We start from the raw sequence: 27,024 nt of genomic DNA on the forward strand, positions 1-27,024 counted from the left end.
ATAGATGGTATTCGATTTTGTGATGTTAAATGCAACAATAAGTTTCTTAGATCTTCATTAAGGAGGCTTTATTCTCCAAATTTACTTAGACGTAATTACATATTAAAAGATTTCCAAAGGGAAGAAATTGAAAAAATAAGAACTGATTATATCACCTTCCCTATCCCTCCTAAAGGGAAAGAAGTCCAATTTAAAATCTTGAATAAAATTTACCCGACAAATAGACTCCTTAGTGATAGATTCAAAATAGAAACGGGTAATTGTGTATTTTGTGAAACAGAAGAGGAGGATTTGGACCATCTATTCTTTTTGTGCAATTTTATACAAATATTTTGGTTGGATTTTCATACCTGGCTTTATTCCAGTGGGATTCAAATTACCCCATTTACCTTAAATATGATAATGTTTGGAGTGTTTTTGAAAGAAAAGAAAGCTAATTATGGTGTTAATGTGTTATTAATCTTGTGTAAGTATTTTATACATAAATGTCGCTTTTTTAAGATTAAACCAACACTGGCTCACTGGAAAAACGACCTAAACCTGTTGGTTAAATCTTTGACTTTAGTTAAAAAGAAAAAGGCTGCTTTTTTGTTTCCTTTGTAGAAGATTTTGATTTAGTGAGTTAATAATCTGTTAATTTATGTGACCCCATCTTTATATTTTATTTTCACTATATATGAAAGTTGCTAATATGTAAGAAATGTTTATTCTCTGAATCTGTAATATATGGTGCATTTTGTTTGTATGTTTATATTACTAATAAAAGAAAAAAAAACAAAAAAAAACTTTCTTTTTATTTTTCGTTTTTGTCTACATTGTACTGAAATGCTTCATTATTGCAAACATTTTAAGATATACTTGTTATTCTTAACATCTTAACAGATACTCTGACCCATAACTATCGTAAAACGCTACGACCGGAAGTAGAGACCTTTCGCGCATGCGGGTTACCGATCGGGTTTCCGGTACGGATCGGGTAGTGACAGGCGCTCCCCGGTGGTTGCAGCCAGGTGCTCTTGTGGTTTTGCGCAGACAAAGCTGAATTTTCATTCAAAGAGAGTAAAGTAGCACCAACGTTTGGATCGATATCTGCATCGATCTGTCCACCCTTGTCTCCTGGATCGTAGCTGAGATCAGCGTGAATCACGTGGGTCTCTGCTCCCTGATCTGTTTCCTGTGTTTGGAAAGACTTCCAGCTTCATCGCGGAGTTTCTCTCGGTTTGTGGGCTCATCTAAAGGTAAGCACCGAGCTAACTTTACTGTGAGTTCAGTTCATGTTGAGTTTAGCTCCTGAATGAGGTCTTCTGCTGCTCTCCTGTTCACAGTTTATTGTGAACACGTTGAGAGAAGAGTGAGAGAGTGTTTGGAGAAAAACACCAACTAATCATTAGCTCAGCATGCTGGGAGAAGTTGGAGCAGAAAAGTCTTTTCATTGTCCCTGCAGCTGTTTTTCTGCCTGCACCAAACCTCTACAGCCTCATTTCTATTTGAAGTGATAACAGGAAATGGATGAGAGCGATCTGCTGCAGTATCAGGGTCACAATAAACTTTATTGTCCAGCTGCTGTGGATGAACACATGAGAGGGAGTGAACTCCTACAAAGTCTCATTTTAATGAGTCTGGCTGCTGTAAAGTGATGCACAGGAAGATGTTAACAAAAACTAATGAAACAGAGATGAAAGTAAACAGTGTTCATATTTGAAAGCACAGAGAATAAAAATATATTGTGGTGGTTAATGTGCAGGAGAGTGTGAAGAATGTAATAATGTCTTCCTGTTTCAAACACAGCTGCAGTCAAAGCAGGAAGGAAAGCACTGAAACCACTGATCAAAACTCATTAATCAAAGACCGCTGATCAATGGCCATGAGTACCATTCAGAGAGTTGGGGAGTCGCTGCAATCACAGCATTTGATCAATGAGCTTTGATCAGTGGTTGTTGATCAATGTTCATGAGAATTTGCATATTAATGCTCAATAACTGACCTCCCAGCCCATTGTTCCTTCAGTGGTGCTCGTTTCAGTCATTATGCAAATGCTCTGTTGAAAATTGAGGAGAGCTGCAGTCAGCTGAGACTAAAGAAGTCACTTGGATGAGTGACGAAATGTTTCTCCCACAAAAAGCTACGTCCAGATGAACAGAATCAAAGTTTTGGGAATGGTGGAGGTGGTGGGACTGGGGGGCTGAAGGAGTTGAAAGGGTGGGGGAGTAACAGGTCTGTCTTTAAACTTGTAGTTGCTGTTTTCCAGACTGAAGCAGAGTCGTTAGCTGAAAACTGGTTTTAGAGGTTCATTCAGGACACAACAACAACAACAATCTTTATTTATAGAGCACATTTAAAAGCCTTGGGCATACCAAAGTGCTTTACATAAAACAATAAAAGGTTCAAACATTGATAACGGATAAATAAAAATAACGAGTTATGTTCATAGATAAAAGCTACCAATAAGAATGACTACAGCACATGGGTAATAGCAAGATAAAAGCTGTACCACCATAATAAAAGACACCAATAGAAAGATAGGAGGGAATTAATACAAGAGGTCAATAGGTCACAGCAACCAAACAAACAAACAAACAAACCAGCAATTAAAAGGTGGAGAAGGCAAGTTTAAAAAGATATGTTTTAAGCTGTGATTTAAAAGAATGAATAGAATCAGATGCCCGGATGCCAATCGGGAGATTGTTCCACAGCACAGGTGCGACAAGAGCAAACGATCGATCACCTCTAGTCTTAAGTCGAGATCTGGGCTGAGCCAGCAGTAACTGTGACGATGACCTTAAAGCCCTAGCAGGAGCATAAGGGTTTAAAAGGTCCTTAAGGTAGCTGGGTGCAGTGTTGTTAGTAATTTTAAAAGTAAACAACAAAATTTTAAATTGAATACGATATTTGACAGGCAACCAGTGCAGATCGGCAAGGACAGGAGTAATGTGGGCAAACTTGCTGGTTTTAGTTAGAATGCGAGCTGCAGCATTCTGAACTGTCTGTAATCTCTGTAAAAGGGAAGAGTGGAGACCACCTTCTCAGGCTCTTACAGCCTTACCTGTATCATAACAAAGTGTATAAACCCCAATCCACCTTTAACATGGTCCTTCTCCCAAACCTTCAAATAGGACTTTCTGGCCCTGTCATAGTAAAGGGCTGCTTAGAATATTAGAGCCAATGTCACAAAGTTCCTCCTGAAGTATAAGTGAGTGAGAGAGTTTCCTCACTTTGCAGCACAACACGTCTCACAAGATTTCTACAAGCAATCAGAGTGAAATTTGTACTTTGTGTTGTCAGATGAACATATGAGACACTTTGACTCTTCAGTGCAGTGTGGAGCCTAACAAAGATCTGTTTTGTGTCCCAGCTGATCAGCAGGAGGAGAAGAGTCTGACGGAGCAGCAGAGGAACATTTTCAGCCATCTGGACTCAGCTGAGTCACTACAGAGGAAACAATGAGCTCAACACAGGAGGTGAGGAAAATATCACAGTTTCACCAAATAATCAGTCACGTCTAAAACTCTCATCCTCCCAACCTGTTATATGACTGTGTTGTATATTATGTTGTTTTTTAGAGACCACAGCACATGTTAAAATAAGGAAGGTTTATTCATCAACATTATTAATAATCAAATGGACATTTGTCAGAGTTTTACCCCTGATACTGCTGGATAAACAGAAACTCACTCAGGAACGAGGTCACACAGAGCTCAAGTTTTCACTCGCGAGGGGGAAGCAGTTGTCTCCAACCCACTTCAACTTGCTTTCCCCCTGCAGGTTGTTTTTATTGGTTACACACATGAATATTCATGAAGCTTGTTGCTGTATTACCTATGAGAAACTACTATAACTGGTTATAAAGTGATTGTACTGTGCAAGCGTGATTATACATTGTGTCAGCATCATGAGCTTCAGTTTAAATGAATCTTTGCTACACTTGATGTAATCTAACTCTGACATGAGCACCACAGTCACCGTGCACTAGGGGTGTGTATTGGCAAGAATCTGGCGATACAATATGTATCATAATACAGGGTAGACGATACGATATATTGCAATACTAAAAGCCAGACGATATTTGTGTTTAGTAGGACTAAATTTAATTAGGAAAACTCACAGTAAACAGTCCAAACTGTTTAATGCTTGACATGAAACATCTGAAACAAAAACACTCTAAGTTAAAAATGAATGGAGAAATTAACATCTGCCTTATTAGAAGTCATGTCAAATAAACAAACAAAAACTACTGTACTGAAATATCAAGTATTTTTTAACATGAAAAAAGTAAACATGTAACACTGAAGTCTTTCTAAGTACTATGATTGTAAAATACTTATCCAAAAACTGCTCTATGGAGCATCAAAACAAAGCACTTTTTATGTGACCTTAATAACATAAACAAATATAAATCAAAAATGAAATTGCTTGAAGAATCCATCCAAGTAAACATTAACAAAAAATGTAAAGTGCTATTACAACTAAGTGTTAATAAAATAAAGTACAGCTCTGCAGTGTCCATCAATGGAACACTTTTAGTACAACCTGAAAAAAGGAATTTACTCATCTAAATAAAAGTGCTTATGAGACTCAACCAAAATGTCAAACATTCTCATATCAGAGATTTTACATGTCTAGTGTTTTCTCAGTGTTTATTTTTCAATTTCCAGATTTTTGTGCAGGAATACAAGCTGATCGACATGGTCAGCTCTCAGGACACTTCTCTGTGCATTTACTATGTCTCCTGCAGAGGAGAAAACTCTCTCTGCAGAGACACTTGTTCCAGGAATGCATAGGAAACTCCTTGCTACTTTGGATAGCTGAGGGTATTCCTGTTCATGGTCCTTCCACCAACTGAGAGGATTTCCTGTGAGAGGCAAAGGGGTCTCATCTCTATACCTCTTGATCTCAGCTGCAGCAACATCATGTTCTGATTTTGGTGCAGTATTGTCAGTAGTAGAGGCAAACGTAGCTCCGAGCAAGTCCACCAGTGCACATGAGGTCCTCTGTCTCTTTAGGGGTGGCCGAGGGATGGAGTCAAAGTTGTCTTTGATATGTGGGTGATGAGCCTCCTCTGTGGCATTCTCTTCCTCCACTTGTTTGTCAGTCTCCTCATTCTTTTGCTGCTGAAAAACATTAAATTCAAATAGTATTAATGTCAGAAAGTCAAAATTCAAATCCAAGATTCACCCTGTTTTTCACTAATATTTGATGACAAATGTCATCAATATGCTTTTTTTTTTTTGCTTTTTACTTTATTCACTTGCTTATAACTTCAGTTGAGTTTTTCCAAATAAATTAATTTATTTACTTACATTTTCTTCCTTCTTTATCACAGTCACCACAGTGTCCAAAAGTCTGGAATAGGTCTCACTGGTCTCTGCTTCAGACAGGAAGGGCAGGTCCTTAAACCGAGGATCAACAGTTGATGCCATCCATAGTGTCTCCCTCTCATTTACATATCTCTTTCCCAGATCTTCTGCTCTGGCAGTCTTAATGTTCCTTACTGTCGGTGTATCATCAACACTTTCTTGTGCACCCATCACAAGCTTGGAATGAAGAGGAGCAATGATGGACAGGGTTGGCATACTCTCCTCTGACATCACCAGGGTGGCGTCCTTCATAGGCTTGAGTGCCCTGACAACTTCTTCTGCACATGTGATGTCAGATTCACTTAATGTGAAAATTTCTTTTTCACTCCTACTAACTTCTGCAGAAAGCAGAGCTGCACAGATGGCTGGTTGCTGTTCTAAAAATCGTTCTATCATATCATAGGAGCTGTTCCATCTTGTAATTATGTCCGTGATCAATCTGTGAGCTGGTAGCTGAAGGAGGCACTGTTTCTGCTTCAACTGGTTGCTGGCTGTGGTGCTGCGCCTGAAAAAGGCTGATACACGTCGGATCCTCCCGAGAAGTCGCACCACGGATTGTATTTTCAGTGCTTTCTGTGAGGCGAGATTCAGACTGTGTGCAAAACATTGTATGTGCGTCATGCCTGCAAGTCTAGCCGCGAGAGCCATGTTTGGTGCATTATCGGTAACAACAACAAGGTCCTTTGCGTTCAATCCCCATTCAGCCACAGCGTCAGTTAGTAACGCTGCAATGTGCTCACCTGTGTGACTGTCATGCATGGCTCGGGTTTGTAGTACATGAGACTGAAGGTTCCACTGGTCCGTTATGTGATGTGCTGTAACAGTTACGTACGATTCAGTGGCTCTCGAAGTCCAAGCATCGCATGTCAGAGCAACTGTCTCAGCCGAGCTGAGAGAGTCCAGCACTGTCGCTTTGACCTCTTGGTACAACTTTGGCAGAGCGATGTCCGTGATGTGTTGTCGAGAAGGAACGGCGTAACGGGGCTCCAGCGTTTTAATCATATTACGAAATCATTTATTCTCCACAACACTCAGAGGGCGCATGTCTTTGCAAATAAAAACAAGTACTGACTGCGTTATTTTTGTTGCACGAGTTGAAGTTGCTGGTAGTTTCGAAAAGTTAACTTCTTCAATTGTCCGTTGAGAGGGATCACCTCGTTTCGTTTTAAAATTAGCATTTGACGCTACGTCGCTATGGTGTCTAGACACGTGTGTTCGTAAATTTGTTGTGTTACCAGAATATTTGACTCTGGCGGTGCAGATTTTACAGACTGCATAGCTCTTGTCATAGTCTTTACTGCCTTCTTTTGTCCTAAAGCCAAAATAAGTCCACACATCAGCTTTGAAAGCTGCGGGGGACGGCTGTATCCTCTCCTCTTCAGTCATCAGTTAGCTAGCATCACACACGTCCACTGACTGTTCTACTTCGTTCTTTTGGCAAACTAGACGCTTCTACAGTTATCGCGAGACCTCGTTTTTACGTTATAGTAAAGGCGGTGAAAACTGCAAACCAGTGGCCGGAGTTTGAATTCCAACATACAAAAGAAATAAACAGTAAATGCATGTCATTTTTCAATTAAAAAAATCGATAACACTGATTTTAAATATCAATTCAGTATCATTGCGCGAAATATCGCGATATTTCGTTGTATCGATATTTTCTTACATCCCTACTGTGCACCAGTCACACACCGTTCTTTACTTTAAATCCATCGCAGTTCAGCAAACAAACCTGTTTATCCTGCATTAACCTGCAGAGGATCTTCATGCAGTCTTTAAATAACACAGTTAATCTGCCTCAGATTGTTTTGCAGCATCTTTCACTATGATGATTCTGTGTTCTGATTTCAACACGTGAGGACTTACATGTAAGCTTTAATCTCCAGTTGATCAAATCCCACTGAGCAGTCCTTCCCTTTAAATCTAACCTCTCTTCTTCCTCTCCTGTCCTGTGTGTCTTATCTTTCTCCGTCTCTGAGTGAAGTTAGCTCTCTTTCTTTTCTCTCCCTGTGATGTACAGCAGCTCGACCTTTAGCGAGCAACACACTGTCAGACAAAACTGCACACAAACAGTTTGTGTGTTTGCTGATGTTTGTTGATAGAAACGCTGCATTTGAAATTACCTGTTTGTTCAGGTGCTGTGCAAAAAAGAAAGAAGAACAACGTCTCACTTTAACTCCTGACTATGACTCACAGTTTTGCCTCTTTCATCTCTTTTTATGTTTCATACCCTGGTGATTAGTACACGATCAGGATTGTCTTTCATGTGTTACTTTTCCCGTTTCTCAAGTTGGTTTGATGTTTGATGCCTGCAGTGATGAAATAAACCCCTCAGATGCCTTAAAAGTAACACATCTGTTTTGCAAATGTAAGGAGTACAAAATACAATTTTCTTTTTCTAATGTAGGGAGCAAAAGTAAAATATTTTCCTTCACTGAATCAACTTTTAAATGTTACATTGTAATTATTAATATTGAAAAATGACAAAATGATAGAAATATGTAATAGGAAACAGGAAACATAAAAGTATAGACTTGGTAAACATTTATACTTTTCTGAGTGTGTTAGCATGCTAGCATTAATAACTGTGTACAGCAGGAGGGATGGGCATGATCTTAGAGTTTGAACAGTCATGAATTATTTTTAACAGCAGGTTGGATGTAATGTGTTAGAACTACCAGCAGGTGGGGATAAGAGACCTTTAAGGTGTTTGGTGCCACACTCCACCTTCAGGTTTAAAACTAGTGTTAATGGAGTTTGAAGGTTGAGTTTGTTCCACGACTGCATTTCACTCACTGCCTCTGTTTGTATCTCTGTCACTGCAGGACCAACATGGAGCGAGAAGTCAGCGCTCTCAGGAGGCCGACAAACCTCACAGAAGAAAGAGAGAGAAAACACACACCTGTGACGAGTGTGGGATGGGTTTTACTGTGAAGGAGTCACTAAAACGTCATCAGGTCATCCACACTGGAGTTAAAGCGTTCAGCTGTGACTTGTGTGGAAAGTCTTTTTCCTGGAAGAGTGGTCTAAAAACACACCAAGTCATCCACAGTGGAGTTAAAGCGTACAGCTGTGATCAGTGTGGCAGAGCTTTTACTCACAGTAGCAGCTTACAGAATCATCAAGTCATCCACTCTGGAATTAAGGCATACAGCTGTGACATTTGTGGAAAAACTTTCAGCCAGATAGGGAGCAGAAATACACACCTACGCATTCACACCAGACATGATGTGTACTGCTGTGAACAGTGTGGCAGACAGTTTATAACCAACAGGCAGTTACAACAACACATGTTTACCCACACTGAGGGACGACCTTATAAATGTGACCTGTGTGAGAAGACTTTTAAAGCTCCACGTCACCTGAGGCAGCACCAACAGATCCACACCAGAAAGAGACTCTACAAGTGTAGTTACTGTGAGGTATGTATTTATATTGTTATCTTGTCATTTTAGCCTGACTGTTTGGAACAACTCTGCTCATTAAACTGTGTTAGCATGTTAGCAATTCTACTGCATGGAAAAGCAGCTCTGAGTGATTATTCAGATTTTCATTTCAGTTATTCAATTCAATTCAATTTTATTTATATAGCGCCAAATCACAACAAAAGTCGCCTCAAGGCGCTTCATAGATACAGAGAAAAACCCAACAATCATATCACCCCCTATGAGCAAGCACTTTGGCGACAGTGGGAAGGAAAAACTCCCTTTTAACAGGAAGAAACCTCCGGCAGAACCAGGCTCAGGGAGGGGCGGCCATCTGCTGCGACCGGTTGGGGTGAGAGAAGGAAGACAGGATAAAGACATGCTGTGGAAGAGAGACAGAGGTTAATAACAGATATGATTCAATGCAGAGAGGTCTATTAACACATAGTGAGTGAGAAAGGTGACTGGAAAGGAAAAACTCAATGCATCATGGGAATCCCCCGGCAGCCTACGTCTATTGCAGCATAACTAAGGGAGGATTCAGGGTCACCTGGTCCAGCCCTAACTATATGCTTTAGCAAAAAGGAAAGTTTTAAGCCTAATCTTAAAAGTAGATAGTGTCTGTCTCCCGAATCCAAACTGGAAGCTGGTTCCACTGAAGAGGGGCCTGAAAACTGAAGGCTCTCCCTCACATTCTACTTTTAAATACTCTAGGAACAACAAGTAGGTCTGCAGTGCGAGAGCGAAGTGCTCTAATAGGGTGATATGGTACTACAAGGTCATTAAGATAAAATGGGGCCTGATTATTTAAGACCTTGTATGTGAGGAGCAGGATTTTGAATTCAATTCTGGATTTAACAGGAAGCCAATGAAGGGAAGCCAAAACAGGAGAAATATGCTCTCTCTTTCTAGTCCCTGTCAGTACTCTTGCTGTAGCATTTTGGATTAGCTGAAGGCTTTTCAGTGAGTTTTTAGGACATCCTGATAATAATGAATTACAGTCGTCCAGCCTGGAAGTAATAAATGCATGAACTAGTTTTTCAGCGTCACTCTGAGACAGGATATTTCTAATTTTAGAGATGTTGCGCAAATGGAAGGAAGCAGTCTTACATATTTGTTTAATATGTGCGTTGAAGGACATGTCCTGGTCAAAAATGACTCCAAGGTTCCTCACAGCGTTACTGGAGGCCAAGGTAATGCCATCCAGAGTAAAAATCTGGTTAGATACCATATTTCTAGGCTTTTCAGGGCCGAGCACAATAACCTCAGTTTGATCTGATTTAAGAAGCAGAAAGTTAGCGGCCATCCAGGTCTTTATGTCTTTAAGACATTCCTGCAGTTTAACTAATTGGTGTGTGTTATCTGGCTTCATGGATAGATAGAGCTGTGTGTCATCAGCATAGCAGTGAAAATGTATGCTATGTCTTCTAATGATACTGCCTAAGGGAAGCATGTATAATGTAAACAGAATTGGTCCTAGCACTGAACCCTGTGGAACTCCATAATTAACCTCAGTGTGTGAAGAGGACTCTCCATTTACATGTACAAATTGGAGTCTATTAGATAGATATGATACAAACCACTGCAGTGCAGTACCTGTGATACCTACAGCATGTTCTAATCGCTCTAATAGGATATCATCATCATCATCATCATCATCATCATCATCATCATCATTTATTTATTTATATAGCACTTTAAAAACACACCTGGTAGACCAAAGTGCTGTACAATACTAATATGCACATAGTAATAGACATAGCAATAAAGTTAAAAAACAATAAAAATAAAAAAAATAAAATAAAATAAAATAAAAATGTCAGATATTATGGTCAATAGTATCGAACGCTGCACTGAGGTCTAGCAGGACAAGCACAGAGATGAGTCCACTGTCAGAGGCCATAAGAAGATCATTTGTAACCTTCACTAAAACTGTTTCTGTGCTGTGATGAGCTCTGAAACCTGACTGAAACTCTTCAAATAAACCATTCCTCTGCAGATGATCCGTTAGCTGTTTGTTAGTAGTTATGATTTTTGTTTACACGATCATGAAAAACTAAAAGGGCTGAAAATTAATATGACGGTGTTATTTAATGTTCAGGCAGTTTCCTGGTATATAATGATATTGTTATTACAGGGAGTGCAGAATTATTAGGCAAGTTGTATTTTTGAGGAATAATTTTATTATTGAACAACAACCATGTTCTCAATGAACCCAAAAAACTCATTAATATCAAAGCTGAATGTTTTTGGAAGTAGTTTTTAGTTTGTTTTTAGTTTTAGCTATTTTAGGGGGATATCTGTGTGTGCAGGTGACTATTACTGTGCATAATTATTAGGCAACTTAACAAAAAACAAATACCGTATTTCCCAGACTACAAAGCGCACCTGAATATTAGCCACACAAGCTAAAATCAGGGGAAAATCCTGTTTTGTACATACATTAGCCGCACCTGACTAAAAGCCGCAGGTGTTTCAATGTTTTTTTTGGGTTTTTTTCGCCTGTCCCATTTGGTTCTTTAGCCATCAGAATTGTTGTCTGAAGACCAACAAGGATACCCAATGGATTTACTTTGCCAAACGGATCATCATGGCCTTGCCGTATTGGTCCATTTGGTCGATCTTTGTTTTTATTATTTATTATATTTTATTTTCAGATGTTACAGACGGGACAGACATGAGTGAGAGATAGGAAAGGGAGAAAGAAAGAGGAAGGAAAGGAAAAACAGAAGGGGAGAGGGACAGTGAGAAAGGGGGGGAGAAAAAAAAATAAAAATCTCCTGGATCACCTGTTGAGAGAAGAATAGAAAACAAGCAAAAAAAGACAAAAAAAAAAGAAACAAAGCAACATACTAAACACAACACCATCGCATTAATCTAGCTAAGTGTAAACAGCAGTAAATACTAAATATTCAATGTTGTTGTGCAGCACGCAGGACAGATGTGCTTCGAGGTAGCAGCCAAGAAAGGTGTAATTTGGGTCTACGAGCAGTGAACACCCGTGTGCATACCTGTGTGGATCAGCGCGCTTGTATTCCAAAGGTTTCTCCATGTAACGATCTGTTAGGGAGTGTGGGGGGGCCACAGCCCCGTCCTCCAGGGTGTGAAGCAGGTCATCAGAATCATCAGAATCAGAATATTTTATTGATCCCTGGGGGAAATTATTTTTTGTTACAGTGCTCCATTTTAAACCAACATTAAGACAAGACAGACAATACGCTAACTAAGAATAGTACAATATATACATATATATACGTATATAGGTATGGAGGAGATCAAAACTCCAGACATCCAGAGGCCCCCAGAACACAAGAAACCAAGGAAGACCAACAGAGGGGCAGCCGCGCCACTGTTCCAGTAAGAGCTGAGGAGAGTCCCAGATGAGGGTTCACTCAGCAGCCGCGGAGCAGAAGCCAGGGGGAGTTGCAGTGACGCGCCCGTGAGCTCCGCCGGCCCCCAGCTGTGCCTGAGTGACCGAGCCCCAGGCCGAGAGGCCGGGGGCACCCCACCCCCGAAGGGGCCCGAGCGAGCCCCAGGCTCCAGGCCCCGATAAGCGGCCGCCAAGGAGTGAGCCGGTGTGTACCTGGACGCCCACCCCCAGACACAAAGAACCACCAACGCACCGACACCTGAGGGAGTCCGCCACCGGCAGGGGAAGTGGTGGTAGGTGGAGATAGGCCTCCAAACCTTGGAGGGCCTGAGGTGTCCCCAGAGAGGTGGCGTCTGATACCCAACCTGACATATAGACACAGACATACAGGCACATACAGACACAAACATCCATTCCCCCCCCTCATGCTCTCATATGCACTCACTCCACACTCAACCAATGTGGAGACAGACATAAAGAGACGCTGTACACACAATCACACTCCCCAAGCGTACTCTACAAACCGGGTCTAGGTACCCTTGCCCCTGGAGGGGGGAACTGCACCCAGACCCAGGTGGTGTTACCCTTTTCCCTGCGGTGGGGAGAGGCAGACCACCCCGACTCCGTAGCAGCAGGGAGGCCCCACACTCCAGACCGCAGTCGGACGGCCAACTCCACCTAGCCCTCCCGCTCCAGCAGGCCGCAGAGAATGGGGGTGGGAGAAGACTCCAAACCTCCCTCCACCCGCTCATTGTAGTGTTGATGCATGTGTGTTCTAAGGTGCAATTAAAACCCAGGAGGGCATGGAGCTACCTGCCAAGGAGCAGCAGGTAAGCACATAGTCCCTCCTGCTAGCCCTCAATGACTAAGTGTATTTAAAATTGAGAGGTGGGCAACGACGCCAGGGGTGAGGTGTACACCCTGATGGTAATTTGGACTCCGTGATTGTGCCCACCCCCAAGATCCTATATGTATGTGTAATGAGAGTGTGAATAATGTGAATGTCTAAGTTGTGGGATAAAATTGAGGCAGAGGCAGCCAGAAGGGGACAGAGGGGGGGGGGGGGGGGGGGGGGGGGGGGTTAGCCTCCTCTGCACCCTGGTGACATACCCCTACTCCAAGGCCCTGCATGTGTGGGTGGTTGTGGTGGAGCGGGAAGAGAGAGGCAGCTGGAGATAGGGAGGGAAGGAAGGGAGGGGCAGGTAACCCCTCCCTGGGGCCAGCTCCCCCGCTGACCCCAGTAGGCACTCCCACACTCCGCGACCCGCCAGGGAAAGGGGGCCCAGGCCCATCCAGACCGGGGCCCAGTGCAGCAGCGCCTCCCGGCCCCACAGAGCCCGGGACAGTCCACCCGACCCCACCACAGAGAAAACTGCACCCACCCCACCATCTGCTCATCTTCCAGACTACATAAGACAGTAAACGCCCAGGCTGAGATCTTCCTCCACCTCTCCTGTATCTCCCCCTCCTGCAGAGAGAGTTCCTGAAGAGAGGAAAGCTCCTGCAAGATGTGACCATCTCCCCCACCAGTTGAAGAGCCCCCCAGCCGGTTCAACGCACCGGCGGCACCCTGCTCCAGGGCCGGGCCCCCATGCACCCACCCGCCCACAACCCCGGCAACACACCAACCAGGATCCAAGCCCCCGAGGCCCGGCCCGGGCCCCAGCCCAGAGACGGAGCGCCCCCAGAACCTCACGCCCATCCCGGACCCACCCAGGGCCAGCCAGGCTACCAGGTCAGTAACCCACGTCCGTCAGCACAGACCCTCCCCTAGCCCCGCTGCACGCAGCCGCGAGGAAACAGTCACCTGAGAGCCAACAGAGCCCCCAACTGGACATGACCGCTACCCCGGGTTGAGCCCCCCAAGGAAGATGCCTCCGGGGAACCCCCCGACGCCCTAAGCCTGTCCCTACCCCCACACCAATCACAACAGTGAAGGTGGGACCAAATTATGACCCCCCACCCCCACTAGGTGATGGAGCTGATAAAAGGAGTCCAGAGCAATTGATCTGATGTGGTGGCAGAGGCTGTATCAAGACTAATGTAATCTAATAGATAATTTCTATATTGGTTAGAATTAAGATTATTTTTATTTTTCCAGTTCATGAGGACTGTTTTCTTGGCTATGCATAGGGCAGTGAAAATCATATGGGCTATATTCTTTTCTGAAGTGACATTATCTAAGCTGCCCAGTAAACACACTAAGGGGGAGGTTGGAATGTTACATTTCAGACACTTTGATAAGTCTTCACATATCTCGCGCCAAAACTTTTGCACTGGTGGACAGAACCAAAGAGCGTGGATGTAATTGTCTGGTGTATTGCCTTGACAGTGTGAGCAGTTGTTGGAAGATGTAAAGCCCATCTTGAACATCCGATGACCTGTATAGTGCACTCTATGTAGTATTTTGTATTGTATTAATTGCAGACTGGGATTTTTAATTAATTTAAAGGTTTTTAAGCAAATCTGAGACCAGAAGTTTTGGTCTAAGCTGACTGATAAATCTGCTTCCCATTTTGCAATAGGAAGGGATATTGATTCATCTAATTTAGAAAGTGTTCTGTATATTTTAGATAATAATTTGGGGGATTTAAGAGTAAGAAAATGTGCCGCACTTAGTGGTGTTTGTAATTCAACTTGACTGAGGTTAAATTTCTTTTTTACTATGGATTTAATTTGTTGAAATTCTAAAAATCTTGTCTTGTTGATCCCATATTGTGCAACTAGTCTGTCAAATGGAATAAATTCTGTTCCCTCTAATATATGTTCTAAGTATTTAATTCCTTTACAACTCCATTCTGGGAAATTAATCATATTATTGTTTTGTAATATGTCAGGGTTATTCCAGATAGGTGTACGTTTGCATGGGATTAATGAAGACTCCGTTATTTTTAGAAACTCCCACCATGCTGTCAGAGAAAAGCTGATGTTGATACTTTTAAAGCATTCATGTCTTTTGATGTTTGAGCTAATAAATGGTAGGTCTGAAATCTCTAGATCCTTGCATAGTGCCTGTTCAACATCTAGCCAGGGCTCAACTAAGAAGGTATGTTTTAACCATTCTGAGATGAACTGAAGCCTGTTGGCTAAGAAGTATTGGTGAAAATTAGGCAGATCTAATCCTCCTCTATCCTTGGTTCTTTGTAGCGTTTTTAAGCTGATACGCGGGGGTTTATCTTTCCAAAGGAATTTGGAAATATATGAATCCAGAGATCTGAACCAATCTTGTGATGGTTTGTTAGGGATCATCAAAAATAAGTAATATATTTTTGGCAAGATCATCATTTTTATAGTGGCGACCCTTCCCATGAGTGATATGGGTAAAGATTTCCATCTAGTCAGATCGCCTTCTACTTTCTTTAGAAGTGGGATGTGGTTTAATTTAGTTAAGTCTGAAAGCTTAGGAGAGACATTAATACCTAAATATTTAATATTTCCGGATTGCAGTGGGGCAGAGGAAGAATTATGGAAGGAGCAGTTAATGGGGAGAACTGTAGATTTTGGCCAGTTAATTGAATAATCTGAAACTCTTGAAAACCAGTTTATTAAAGTAATTACCTCAGAGAGGTTGGTTTGTGTGTTTTGCAGAAATAGCAACACATCATCCGCATAGAGACTGATTTTATGTTCTATGTTCTTTACATTTTATGCCCTTAATTGTTGTAGCCTGTCTAAATGCTGCTGCTAGAGGTTCGATAAAAATTGCAAAAAGTGAAGGGGAGAGTGGGCATCCCTGTCTGGTGCCCCTCAGGAGATAGAAGCTGGAGGATGTCTGGTCATTTGTTCTGATACGAGCTGTTGGGGAATTGTATAATATTCTTATCCAGTTTATGAAAGAGTTTCCAAAACCAAATTTGTGTAAAGTTGCGAATAAAAATTTCCAGTTAACTCTGTCAAATGCTTTTTCTGCATCTAGAGATAATATTATGGTTTCGATGTTTTTATCGTATGAGTAGTCTATTAAATTAAGTAATCTACGAGTGTTTGTTGAGGAGTGCCGACCTTTTATGAAACCAGTTTGGTCAGGATGAATTAAGAGGGGGGTCATTTTCTCTAATCTCTTTGAGAGAGCTTTGCAGATTATTTTAAGGTCTACATTTAAAAGAGAAATTGGACGATAGCTTGAGGGAAATAAAGGGTCTTTGCCTGGTTTTAGCAGGAGACTAATGTTGGCAGAATTCATATTTGGTGGTAGTCTGCCATTTTCCTTGATTTCCTGCAACATGCTGTGGAATACTGGTGCCAAAATTATCCAAAATTCTTTGTAGAATTCTGCAGGGAAGCCGTCTGGACCTGGAGCCTTATTATTGGGCATACTTATCAGGGCTTCCTGGAGTTCACTTGGCGTCAGTGGCGAATCCAGTTCCATTGCTTGACTATCTAGTAATTTTGGAAGAGTTACGTTGTCAAGAAACTGATCAATTTCATTTTTAGATGGGTTTATTTGTGGTGAGTATAAAGTTTCATAGAAATCCCTAAAAATGTTGTTTATTCTTCCAGGATCATATATTATGTTCCCCGATAAATCTTTAGCAGCACATATAGTTGTTTTTTCTTTATTTATTTTTAGCTGGTTAGCTAGAAATCGACCTGATTTGTTACTGTGTTCAAAATTCTGCAAGCGAAGTCTTTGTATAAGGAATTGTGTTTTTTTTATTAATAATTTCATTTAATTCTAGTTTTGTTTTGCATATTTTGTTCAATGTTTCCTGATCTTGGTCGCACGCGTAGGCTTCTTCTAGTGATTTGATGTTTTTTTTCTAATTCCTGAATATTTTTGTTTTCTTCTTTCTTTTTGTGTGATGAGAAAGAAATTATTTTACCTGTCATCACAGCTTTCCCTGCTTCCCATAGAACAGAAGCAGATATTCCGGGAGTGTCATTAAAGTCTAAATATGAAGTCCATTCCTTTTTAAAATATTTAATAAAGTCTTCATCTTTAAGTAGTGATATATTAAATCTCCAGTTTTTTCTTGGCGTAGTGTTATTCTTGTGCATTAGTGTTAAAGATACAGGAGCATGATCGCTGACAGCTATAGGATGAATCTCAGTGTCTGAAATGTCACACAGCAGTGAGCTGCTGACCAAAAAATAATCCAGACGAGAGTAAGAGTGATGAACATGCGAGAAAAAAGTATATTCCTTACTGGTGGGGTGAAGAGAGCGCCATGCATCGCAAAGACCAAAGTCGCTCATATACTGTTTGATTATATTTGTGGACTGCCAATTGCGCTGAGTTCCTGTTGTGTTGAGCCTATCCATGTCTTCATTTAGTCCAAGGTTGAGGTCACCGCCAAGAATGAGTGTGCAATCAAGGTGTTCAGAGAGTGCACTAAAAAATCCGTGGAAGAATGAGGGTTCATCAACATTTGGACCGTATATACTTACAATACATAGTTTTTTGTTCAATATTGATAGTTTAATAATTAGAAATCTACCCTCTGGATCTATAACTGTATCGAGTACTGTAAAATTAACATTTTTATGTATTAAAATTGCTACTCCCCGTTGTCTAGAATTATAACAGGCTGCAAACACGTTAGGAAACTCAGGTGTTTTAAGTTCGTTTAAACCTGTGACAGGTCTGTGAGTTTCTTGTAATAAAACAACATCTGCCTGTAGTTTTTTAAGCTGGTTAAATATCTTTAACCTCTTTCCTCTGGAGCCAGCTCCATTTACATTCCATGTGACAAACCTCAGCATGCCCATAATTGTGTGTGTATGTCTAATGATGTATGCTGGGTGTTTCGTTTAGACAGGTGGAGAGAATGTGGAAACATCCCTTGTTTGTAAATAGAAAGAGAAAAAGAAGTGTGGTGAGAGGCTCCATAAGTCTGACTATGTGTGTGAATATTCACTAATATGAACAAGCATGGCTTGCTTATGTGTCCTGCAAGTCTGTGCGTGCTGTGAGGCTGTTGTGAATGTGCTGCCGTTGAGCTGATGTGTTTGCGTGATCGTGGTGTGAAAATATGGAGAAATAGAGGGTGTTGTTTGTAGGTGAGTGGGGAAGTAGGTGATCACAGCAGTGAAAGACAAGAGAAAGAAAGAAACCACATGAACTGTGAGCAACAACAACAAAAAAGAAACGAAACGGAAACATTCCAATTAAAGCAATGACGGAGGGTGACGGTGTTATATCTGCTATGACATCATATTGATATTACTAGGTTAAACCCATGTTAAAAGAGAAAGTGTGAATGAATAAGAAAAGAGTGTAGCGGGTTCTTATCTGGAGTGCAGTCAATATAACCACGGTGTGGTGCCGGGGTCGCGGTAGAGCTGTCCGTCCACGTAGAGCCGGTCCACGGCGATGACAGCACGGGAGCCTTTCTGGATGAAGCTACGTCGAACTGGGAACAGGACCTTGCGTCGTTCCAGGATCTCTTTGGGGAACTGGTCGTTCACGCTGAAGTCCGTTCCTTTCAGCTCTCTGCCGCGACTCTTCACCTGTTCCTTTTGTTTGAATTGGCTGAATTTGGCCACAATAGGCCGTGGTCTCCCGGTCCGCGACCGCACGCCCCCCAAGCGATGTACTCTATCGAAGTTGATGTTCTTTACGGTGTCCTCCGGCAGCTTCAGGTGGATTTTAATGAAGCTTTTCACCGTTGCCTCTGCGTCCTCTCCGGCAGTTTCTGTTTTCCAGAAAACACAAGATTATCTCTCATGCTACGGGCTTGTAGATCGATAACGGACTCTTTTATTTTTTTATTTTCAATGTTTAGCTGGGTCACGTTATCGGTGAGAGATTTGACCGACTCCCGTAGCGTGGCATTTTCAGCGGCAAGCGTTTCCACCTGCTGCTGGCTGAATTCCAGGGATTCTCTCAGAGATTTAAATTCCCGGTGTAAAATTTCCACCAGGGACAGCCTCGCATCGAAACTGGACAATCGCTTGTCGATTGACTCCAGGATGTCTGCGATGTCTTTGCCGGCAGGCGATGTTGTACCGGGGGAGTCTGCCGGGCGACATCTCTTCGATGACGGCGTCTCAATTTTGGTCGGGGAAGATGCACTCTGGGCCTTATTCATTACTAAATCTTGAAAACAGCGGTCGATGTAATCTTGGAGAGCGTCTAAACTCTCCCCGTTGTCCTCCAGGGTGTTAGAGATGATAAAACAGATGTTGTTAGTTATATGACAGTTGATTAGTATATTTGGTAATACTGAAGCTTGAAAAACCTTTGTTAAACTCTATGCTACCATTTGCTTTTTCTCCGCCAAAATCTCCGGCGTCTGACGTCACCTACAACATGGGTCGCTTACCTTGTCCGTCACTTCTGTCACTTACCTGGCTCTGTATTCCTTTCAATGTTGACTTATCATATGTAAGAGAATATGCACAAAGGGAATTGTCAGGAAAGAGATGGCTGTTTGGAGACATACCCCTTTTATTAATATTTTGAAAAACAAGTTATAATAATAATAATAATACATTTTATTTGAGGGCGCCTTTCAGAAACCCAAGGTCACCTTACAAAAAACATAATTAATAAAAGGAACAATAGTCATAAAATACATAAAATAAGTTAAAATTACAAAACAGAGCGTGACAACAGATAAAATCAGCATTAAAGCGAATAAGCCAGTTTAAACAGATGTGTTTTGAGCTGTGTCTTAAATACGGAGAGGGAGTCAATATTTCTTAGTGCAGGACGAAGAGAGTTCCAGAGCCGAGGAGCAGAGCGACTGAAAGCTCTGTTCCCCATAGTGATAAGGTGTGAGGACGGAACAGTAAGATGAATAGCAGATGATGATCTGAGAGGGCGGGAAACAGTGGTGATATGGAGCAGGTCACAAATATGAAGGAGCAGATTTATGGATACACTTGTATGTAAGAAGTAAGATTTTAAAATTTATCCTGGCTTCTATGGGCAACCAGTGAAGCTGCTGAAGAACTGGGGTAATATGAGCACTTAACGGAGTGCAAGTTATGACCCGAGCTGCAGAATTTTGAAGAAGTGTGAGTTTATGAAGGGACCTTTTAGGGAGACCAAATAGGAGGGAATTACAGTAATCAATACGGGACGTAATAAGACTATGGACAAGGATGGCAGCAGCATGGGGAGTAAGGAAGGGACGGAGTCGGTGAATATTACGTAAATGGAAGTAAGCAGACCGTGTTATGTAATTAATGTGAGACTGGAATGAAAGAGTATTATCAAGTATGATACCCAAACTCTTAACCTGAGGGGAGGGAAGGGTGGGAGAATTTTCAATGTTAATGGAAAAGCTGTGGGATTTGGTTAAGATAGATGGTGTACCAACAAGTAAAACTTCAGTTTTATTACTGGGTTATGGGTACATATTTGCACATGTAGTACATAACAGTAACCTATAGCACACCAGAAAAATAGATTCGGACTACCTTTTAGGCTCAGGTGCAGTGTAGGGCTGAACGATATATCGCATTTGCGATAATATCGCGACATGATCAAGTGCAATTTTCTAACCGCAAAGGCTGCGATTATACTCTGGACATGTCCAAATTCATGGGCTGCATCCTCCTGAGGCCGCATTTGTAGATCGATTACGTCACAGCGACGCGCCGAAGGCTGTCCAAATTACTACCATATCCCAGAATTCATAGCGCGGCCGAGCCAAACTCCAGTTTCCAGCAATGGCGGCCGCTACTAAGTTTTAAAATTACTCATATTAATCTTTCTGGGTCACAAAATAAACTTTTAACATATTTTCAGGCGAGAAAGTAGTTGTGTAAACATCAAATATCTGCTCGGTTTATCAAGATATCCCATATTTGCAAAAGTGCTTCGACGTTTTCAGAGGCGTCTGCTACCCACCAGCTCGACAGCTAGCCGGGAGCTCGAGGGTTACTGATGCGGCCGAGAACGGCACAACTCCCGGCACATCATTTTCAGATCACCGCGGAGTTTCGCTGCTCGGGTTAAACGTAATATATAAGTCACTTAGACAACCTAAAAATGTTATTGTTGGGCTTTTTTCAGTGTTTTGTTTGTTCGTGAGTAAATCGGTTTGGCTGAGATTAAAGTTATTAGATTAGATAAAATAAAACTTTATTAATCCCCCGGGTGGGTTCCTCCTTGGTTTTCACACAGCTGACTAAACGTCAAACAGAAAACTTATTAAACAGAAGTATGAGACAGTCGAGAATTTACACCAGTGTCTGGTTATATTTTAGACAGCAAGAAGCAGACGGCCGAGTTTATTAAACTCCACCGAGACAGCGGTGACGCTAATCAGAAGGCTAGACCGTCCAATTTCACGCCTTTAAATTTTAAAGGCGTGTTTGTGTGTGTGTTTATACAATTGCTATTATGTTTGCACTTTATGTGTAATGTTACTGACTGCAGAGATCAGTAAGATGTGTGTATTTTTTATTTATTAGTTTTATTTATTTAATATTATTTTTTAATTGAATGACTGTCTAGTAGTTCACAGATGTTGAAAAACTGAGTGTGGTAAAGCCACTGATTTTTTTTATGTATATTTCTGCAATCTGCACATTGTACTGACTTTCATTTTAATGTTTACACCAGGGTTCCTTGTCAGCACTTTATGCTCAGATGTTTGTAAGCTAAAAATAAACTATTGTGTATGTTCAAATATACTGTTGTGATTGAAGAAGTTAAATAAAAATGTCAGTCATCAATTCATGCATCACCTCATGTCATCATAACAGAGGTCTGTCTTCCAGGAAAGAACAGTTTAAAATTAATGTAATATAGTATTGGCCATACTATATGATGTATTGCTTGTCTTTGTTTAATAATACAGAAGACAAAGACCTTAAAAAATAATCGCATATCGCATCGCAATCGCAATATTGGGGCAAAAAATCGCAATTAGATTCTTTTCCATAATCGTTCAGCCCTAGTGCAGTGACACAGCTTTAACAAGAAGAAAAGTCAGTCATTCACCACCATCTTCCTGCGCACTAAAACCACCAAAGTCCTCTCCTCCAGTGTCGGAAACGAACAGGCTCAGGATGGCTTCATCATCCACTCTCCGCTTCTCTCCTTCATTGTCACTTTCAAAACCAAACAAATCCTCGTTGTCAGTGTCAGAGTCGAACACCCTCAGAAGGGCCGTGGCGGTGTCCTCCTCTCCATCATGCAGCAGTCCAGCCCTTCAAAATCCGTTGGTGATCGTGGATGTTTTCACACTTTTCCACGCTGTCAGAATCCACCGGTGGAGTTGAGCATAACTTGCTTTTCGCAAGTTTATCGCCGCTCGTCATCCACGCCTCCCGCTGAACGCGTAGCGCTACTTTGAAGTTTGTTTTTTGCGCTACTTCGTACGGCACTACGTTGCCTGGCGGACGGACATGTGACTAACATACTACTCTTGAACCCCGATCCTTCCGCCAGGCAACGTAGTGCCGTACAACAGCGGAACAAACAAAACAAATAGTCTTACGATATGACAAAAATCATGGACAATCCATAGAAAAGCCGCACCTGACTAAAAGCCGCAGGGTTCAAAGCTTGTGCAAAAAGTAGCGGCTTATAGCCCGACAATTACGGTATATACCCATTTCAATTATTTATTTTTATCAGTGAAACCAATATAACATCTCCACATTCACAAATATACATTTCTGACATTCAAAAACAAAACAAAAACAAATCAGCGACCAATATAGCCACCTTTCTTTGCAAGGACACTCAAAAGCCTGCCATCCATGGATTCTGTCAGTGTTTTGATCTGTTCACCATCAACATTGCGTGCAGCAGCAACCACAGCCTCCCAGACACTGTTCAGAGAGGTGTACTGTTTTCCCTCCTTGTAAATCTCACATTTGATGATGGACCACAGGTTCTCAATGGGGTTCAGATCAGGTGAACAAGGAGGCCATGTCATTAGTTTTTCTTCTTTTATACCCTTTCTTGCCAGCCACGCTGTGGAGTACTTGGACGCGTGTGATGGAGCATTGTCCTGCATGAAAATCATGTTTTTCTTGAAGGATGAGGACTTCTTCCTGTACCACTGCTTGAAGAAGGTGTCTTCCAGAAACTGGCAGTAGGACTGGGAGTTGAGCTTGACTCCATCCTCAACCCGAAAAGGCCCCACAAGCTCATCTTTGATGATACCAGCCCAAACCAGTACTCCACCTCCACCTTGCTGGCGTCTGAGTCGGACTGGAGCTCTCTGCCCTTTACCAATCTAGCCACGGGCCCATCCATCTGGCCCATCAAGACTCACTCTCATTTCATCAGTCCATAAAACCTTAGAAAAACCAGTCTTGAGATATTTCTTGGCCCAGTCTTGACGTTTCAGCTTGTGTGTCTTGTTCAGTGGTGGTCGTCTTTCAGCCTTTCTTACCTTGGCCATGTCTCTGAGTATTGCACACCTTGTGCTTTTGGGCACTCCAGTGATGTTGCAGCTCTGAAATATGGCCAAACTGGTGACAAGTGGCATCTTGGCAGCTGCACGCTTGACTTTTCTCAGTTCATGGGCAGTTATTTTGCGCCTTGGTTTTTCCACACGCTTCTTGCGACCCTGTTGACTATTTTGAATGAAACGCTTGATTGTTCGATGATCACGCTTCAGAAGCTTTGCAATTTTGATACTGCTGCATCCCTCTGCAAGATATCTCACTATTTTTGACTTTTCTGAGCCTGTCAAGTCCTTCTTTTGACCCATTTTGCCAAAGGAAAGGAAGTTGCCTAATAATTATGCACACCTGATATAGGGTGTTGATGTCATTAGACCACACCCCTTCTCATTACAGAGATTCACATCACCTAATATGCTTAATTGGTAGTAGGCTTTCAAGCCTATACAGCTTGGAGTAAGACACCATGCATGGAGAGGATGATGTGGACAAAATACTCATTTGCCTAATAATTCTGCACTCCCTGTATTTCAGCATAAATGGCCTTTTGTTTACAGAGCCTGATTCCTCTGTTAGGAGCACATATAATAAAATAAAACACAAATGAAAATAAGCACAAAACCAAAACATTCTGTAATCTTCTCTTATGGTTAACAAAGTTGTATCGTTACGTAATGGTATTGTAATATTGTAGCAGTAGTATCATTGCTTGTTTTTAACTTTAGTACTTTTAGACATTAATGTTAAAATACTAAGTTAATGTTATAATTGCAGTGTCATGGGGGTAGTAGTGTTTTTCTTGTGTCCCATTCAGTTGAGTGTTTTAACTGCACAGTTACAGTGTTATTAATGCAGTATTAAATTAGTATTACTGCAGTGTTACATTAGTAGTTTAGCACTGTGTTGGTACCCTGCAAATATTAGCATAGTAGTACTTTAGTGTAACTCAGATGTTACTGTAACATGAAATAAGTATTACTGTAGTATTATGATGGTAGTATTGTAGTTATTGCAGCCCAGTCAACTGAGTGTGTTAACTGAAACAGTAAAATGTAATTGGACGTCTGCAGAGATGCTCTTTCCTTCAGGCGACGTTCAGGATAAAAATGATGAAGGACTGACTTACACTGTCTTTGTGTCTTTGTTTAGAAGCAGAGCGACACAGATGGATCCAGTTCTCAACCCTGTCATCACTGTGGTGGTGGGAAAGACTTTCGTTGTCATCTTTGTGGAAAAACTTTCAGTCGGCAAGACACCCTAAAAGTACATCAACGTAAACACACTGGAGACAAACTGAAATACTGCAAAGAATGTGGGAGAAGCTTCCCCACATCAGGTGACTTAAAATGTCATGAACTGATTCACAGTGCGGTTAAAAAGCACCTCTGTGATCAGTGTGGGTCATCTTTCATCACTGCAGTCAACCTTAAAAGACATAAACGAGTCCACACAGGAGAGAAACCATACAAGTGCAGACACTGTGACAAAAGCTTCTCACATTCAAGTAGTCGTAACTATCATGAACATACACACATGGAAGGAAACTACAGCTGTGACCAGTGTGACAAGAGCTTCAGGAATCTCAGTTCATACTCCACACACAAACGATCCCACGTTACTAATAAACTGTTTCACTGTTTCCAATGTGCCAAAACATTCACCTCATTGTCTGCTCTGTGCAAACATCAGCGTGATCACTCAGGGCTGAAATCACTCCCATCACAGTGAATCTGAAGAGACAGAAAGATCCTCTACTGGTTTCAGGGTCAGACTTAAAACCCTTGAGATCAGGCTCCACAGAGTTCAGATGTAAAAATGTGATGAGGCAGCTGTGAATGAACATGTTCTTCTAGTGTACTGAGAAAAATTAAACAGCTGATGAATAAGATAAACATGTTAAACTGTGTTATAGACAGGATGCACCTAGCTGCTACTCAGGTGCGTATGTGTGACAAAAATTACGAATGCGTAGTGACATTTATGTTACCAAGCGCCTTTGCGTACTTGACCATCTCATTTAACCTTAAACATGTTGCTGCAGCTTCTTTGGTGTTTCGCCACCACCTAAGAAACACCAACCTGAGCCACAGCCGAAGAAAATACTTTGGGGGATGCTTTTTCATTGATCTGTGGACATCACAAAAGTCGAGCAGGAAATCATTTACATTGTGTCTGTGTCCAGCAAAGGAGAGTTTACCTCTGACTTTCTTGGACTGATTGAACTGGGTGCTGACCGGCTGCTACTTGCTACTTGCTACAGTTGAAGACTCTCTTGTGCACATTCTGTGCACAGCACACACACTGGAGAATTGCTTAAAATCAGTTGATCGCAAGGTTCCCAACTGTGAGACATTTAATCGCTGTGTGGTCAAGCTGATGCAGTTTTATTTGCAAAAAAAAGTGGAGCAAAAAAAAAAAATGCTACACTGAAGAAGCTGTGTGAAGAAAATGGGATCCCCTTTGTAAAACTGGGTATGTTTCATAATACCAGGTGGTCTTCATGGAGGTCTTTTGTTTCGTACCAATTCGCGAGAGTTGAGGCTCGAAGATGAAATGTATGGTTTTCAGGGTTTTTATCGTTAACTCTGTTTCCCTCGGACTTCTCCCATGTGTTATGAATAAATTTTAATTATTTACATGTTACCATAGTGACCAGAGAGCATTAAGGGGCAGAGAGTGTTGTTGGCGCATTTCAGGAGGAACCTGCTAATAAAGTTAGTGAATACAGGTTTATTATTATATTTACAAAATACCGCAGTTTTTGTCTTGGTCATATCATTTTATTCTGTTGTATTTATCTGCAACACCTTAAATGCCGGTCCGGGAAAATATGTGACTGTTGGAAAACAATTCACACAATACACATCACAGCAAAGCACCTCCCACATGGTTCTAAGACAAGGCACTATGTGTGTGTATGTGTAAACATCTGTATGCATGTGAGAATGTGTGTGTGTGTGTGTGTGTGTGTGTGTGTGTGTGTGTGTGTGTGTGTGTGTGTGTGTGTGTGTGTGTCTCTCTCTGTGTGCGTGTCTAAATGTTTCTAACAACATCCTTAGTCATAATCTCCCCCACACCCAATATATGGTTCAATTCCTCTACTGGTTCACCATACACAACACAGTGAAGTCATACAAAGGGCAGGAAGCTTACCAAACATCAAACAAACCTTCACAAGGGTGTGCTTGTGATAAAACACTACGCCGAGACTGTGCCATGTGTTGTGTTGTGTGTCACGTCACATGTGTATTCATACCTCCAGTGTAAGTTGAACCTCAGTATTTGTCCAGCTCCTCCATATTTCTGTTGACCAACACTTTGGCTTGTTCCGGTGTTCCATTGAGTTTAATGAATACTTTACAGTTGCTGGTCCATGTACTCTGAATTTTTCCCTATTTCTTCAAGTAACGTGCTTTCCTGGCAATGTCCGCATTTCTTTTTATCAGATGTTCATTCATGAAGACATCGGCTCCTTTCAGTTTCTTTCCTTGTTTTAACAGTGCTGTTTTGTGTTTTGTGTTAGCAAATCTCACAATGATGGCTGGTTTGTCACTGTCAT

At 41.6% G+C, this 27,024-nt stretch overlaps 2 protein-coding genes across 3 annotated transcripts in view; both read left to right on the forward strand.

Annotated features, from left to right (window-relative positions):
- The window catches only part of LOC308385635 (uncharacterized protein), a 102,851-nt gene that overhangs the window by 48,934 nt on the left and 26,893 nt on the right, over window positions 1-27,024 (forward strand). The window lies entirely within an intron of this gene.
- On the forward strand, window positions 951-26,204 carry LOC308385637 (uncharacterized protein). Of its 2 annotated transcripts, none has more exons than XM_080864719.1 (4): window positions 951-1,238; window positions 3,353-3,458; window positions 8,180-8,776; window positions 24,615-26,204. In XM_080864719.1, exons 2-4 carry the CDS (start codon window positions 3,441-3,443, stop codon window positions 25,191-25,193), a joined length of 1,194 nt encoding a protein of 397 aa, XP_080720845.1. In that variant the 5' UTR covers window positions 951-1,238; window positions 3,353-3,440; the 3' UTR covers window positions 25,194-26,204. The 2 variants fall into 2 exon arrangements, with proteins under 2 accessions (XP_080720845.1, XP_080720846.1); XM_080864720.1 differs by having other exon boundaries at window positions 24,618-26,204.

Source organism: Rhamphochromis sp. 'chilingali' (assembly GCF_963969265.1).
Source record: "Rhamphochromis sp. 'chilingali' genome assembly, chromosome: 18".
In the NCBI taxonomy this organism is placed as follows: domain Eukaryota; kingdom Metazoa; phylum Chordata; class Actinopteri; order Cichliformes; family Cichlidae; genus Rhamphochromis; species Rhamphochromis sp. 'chilingali'.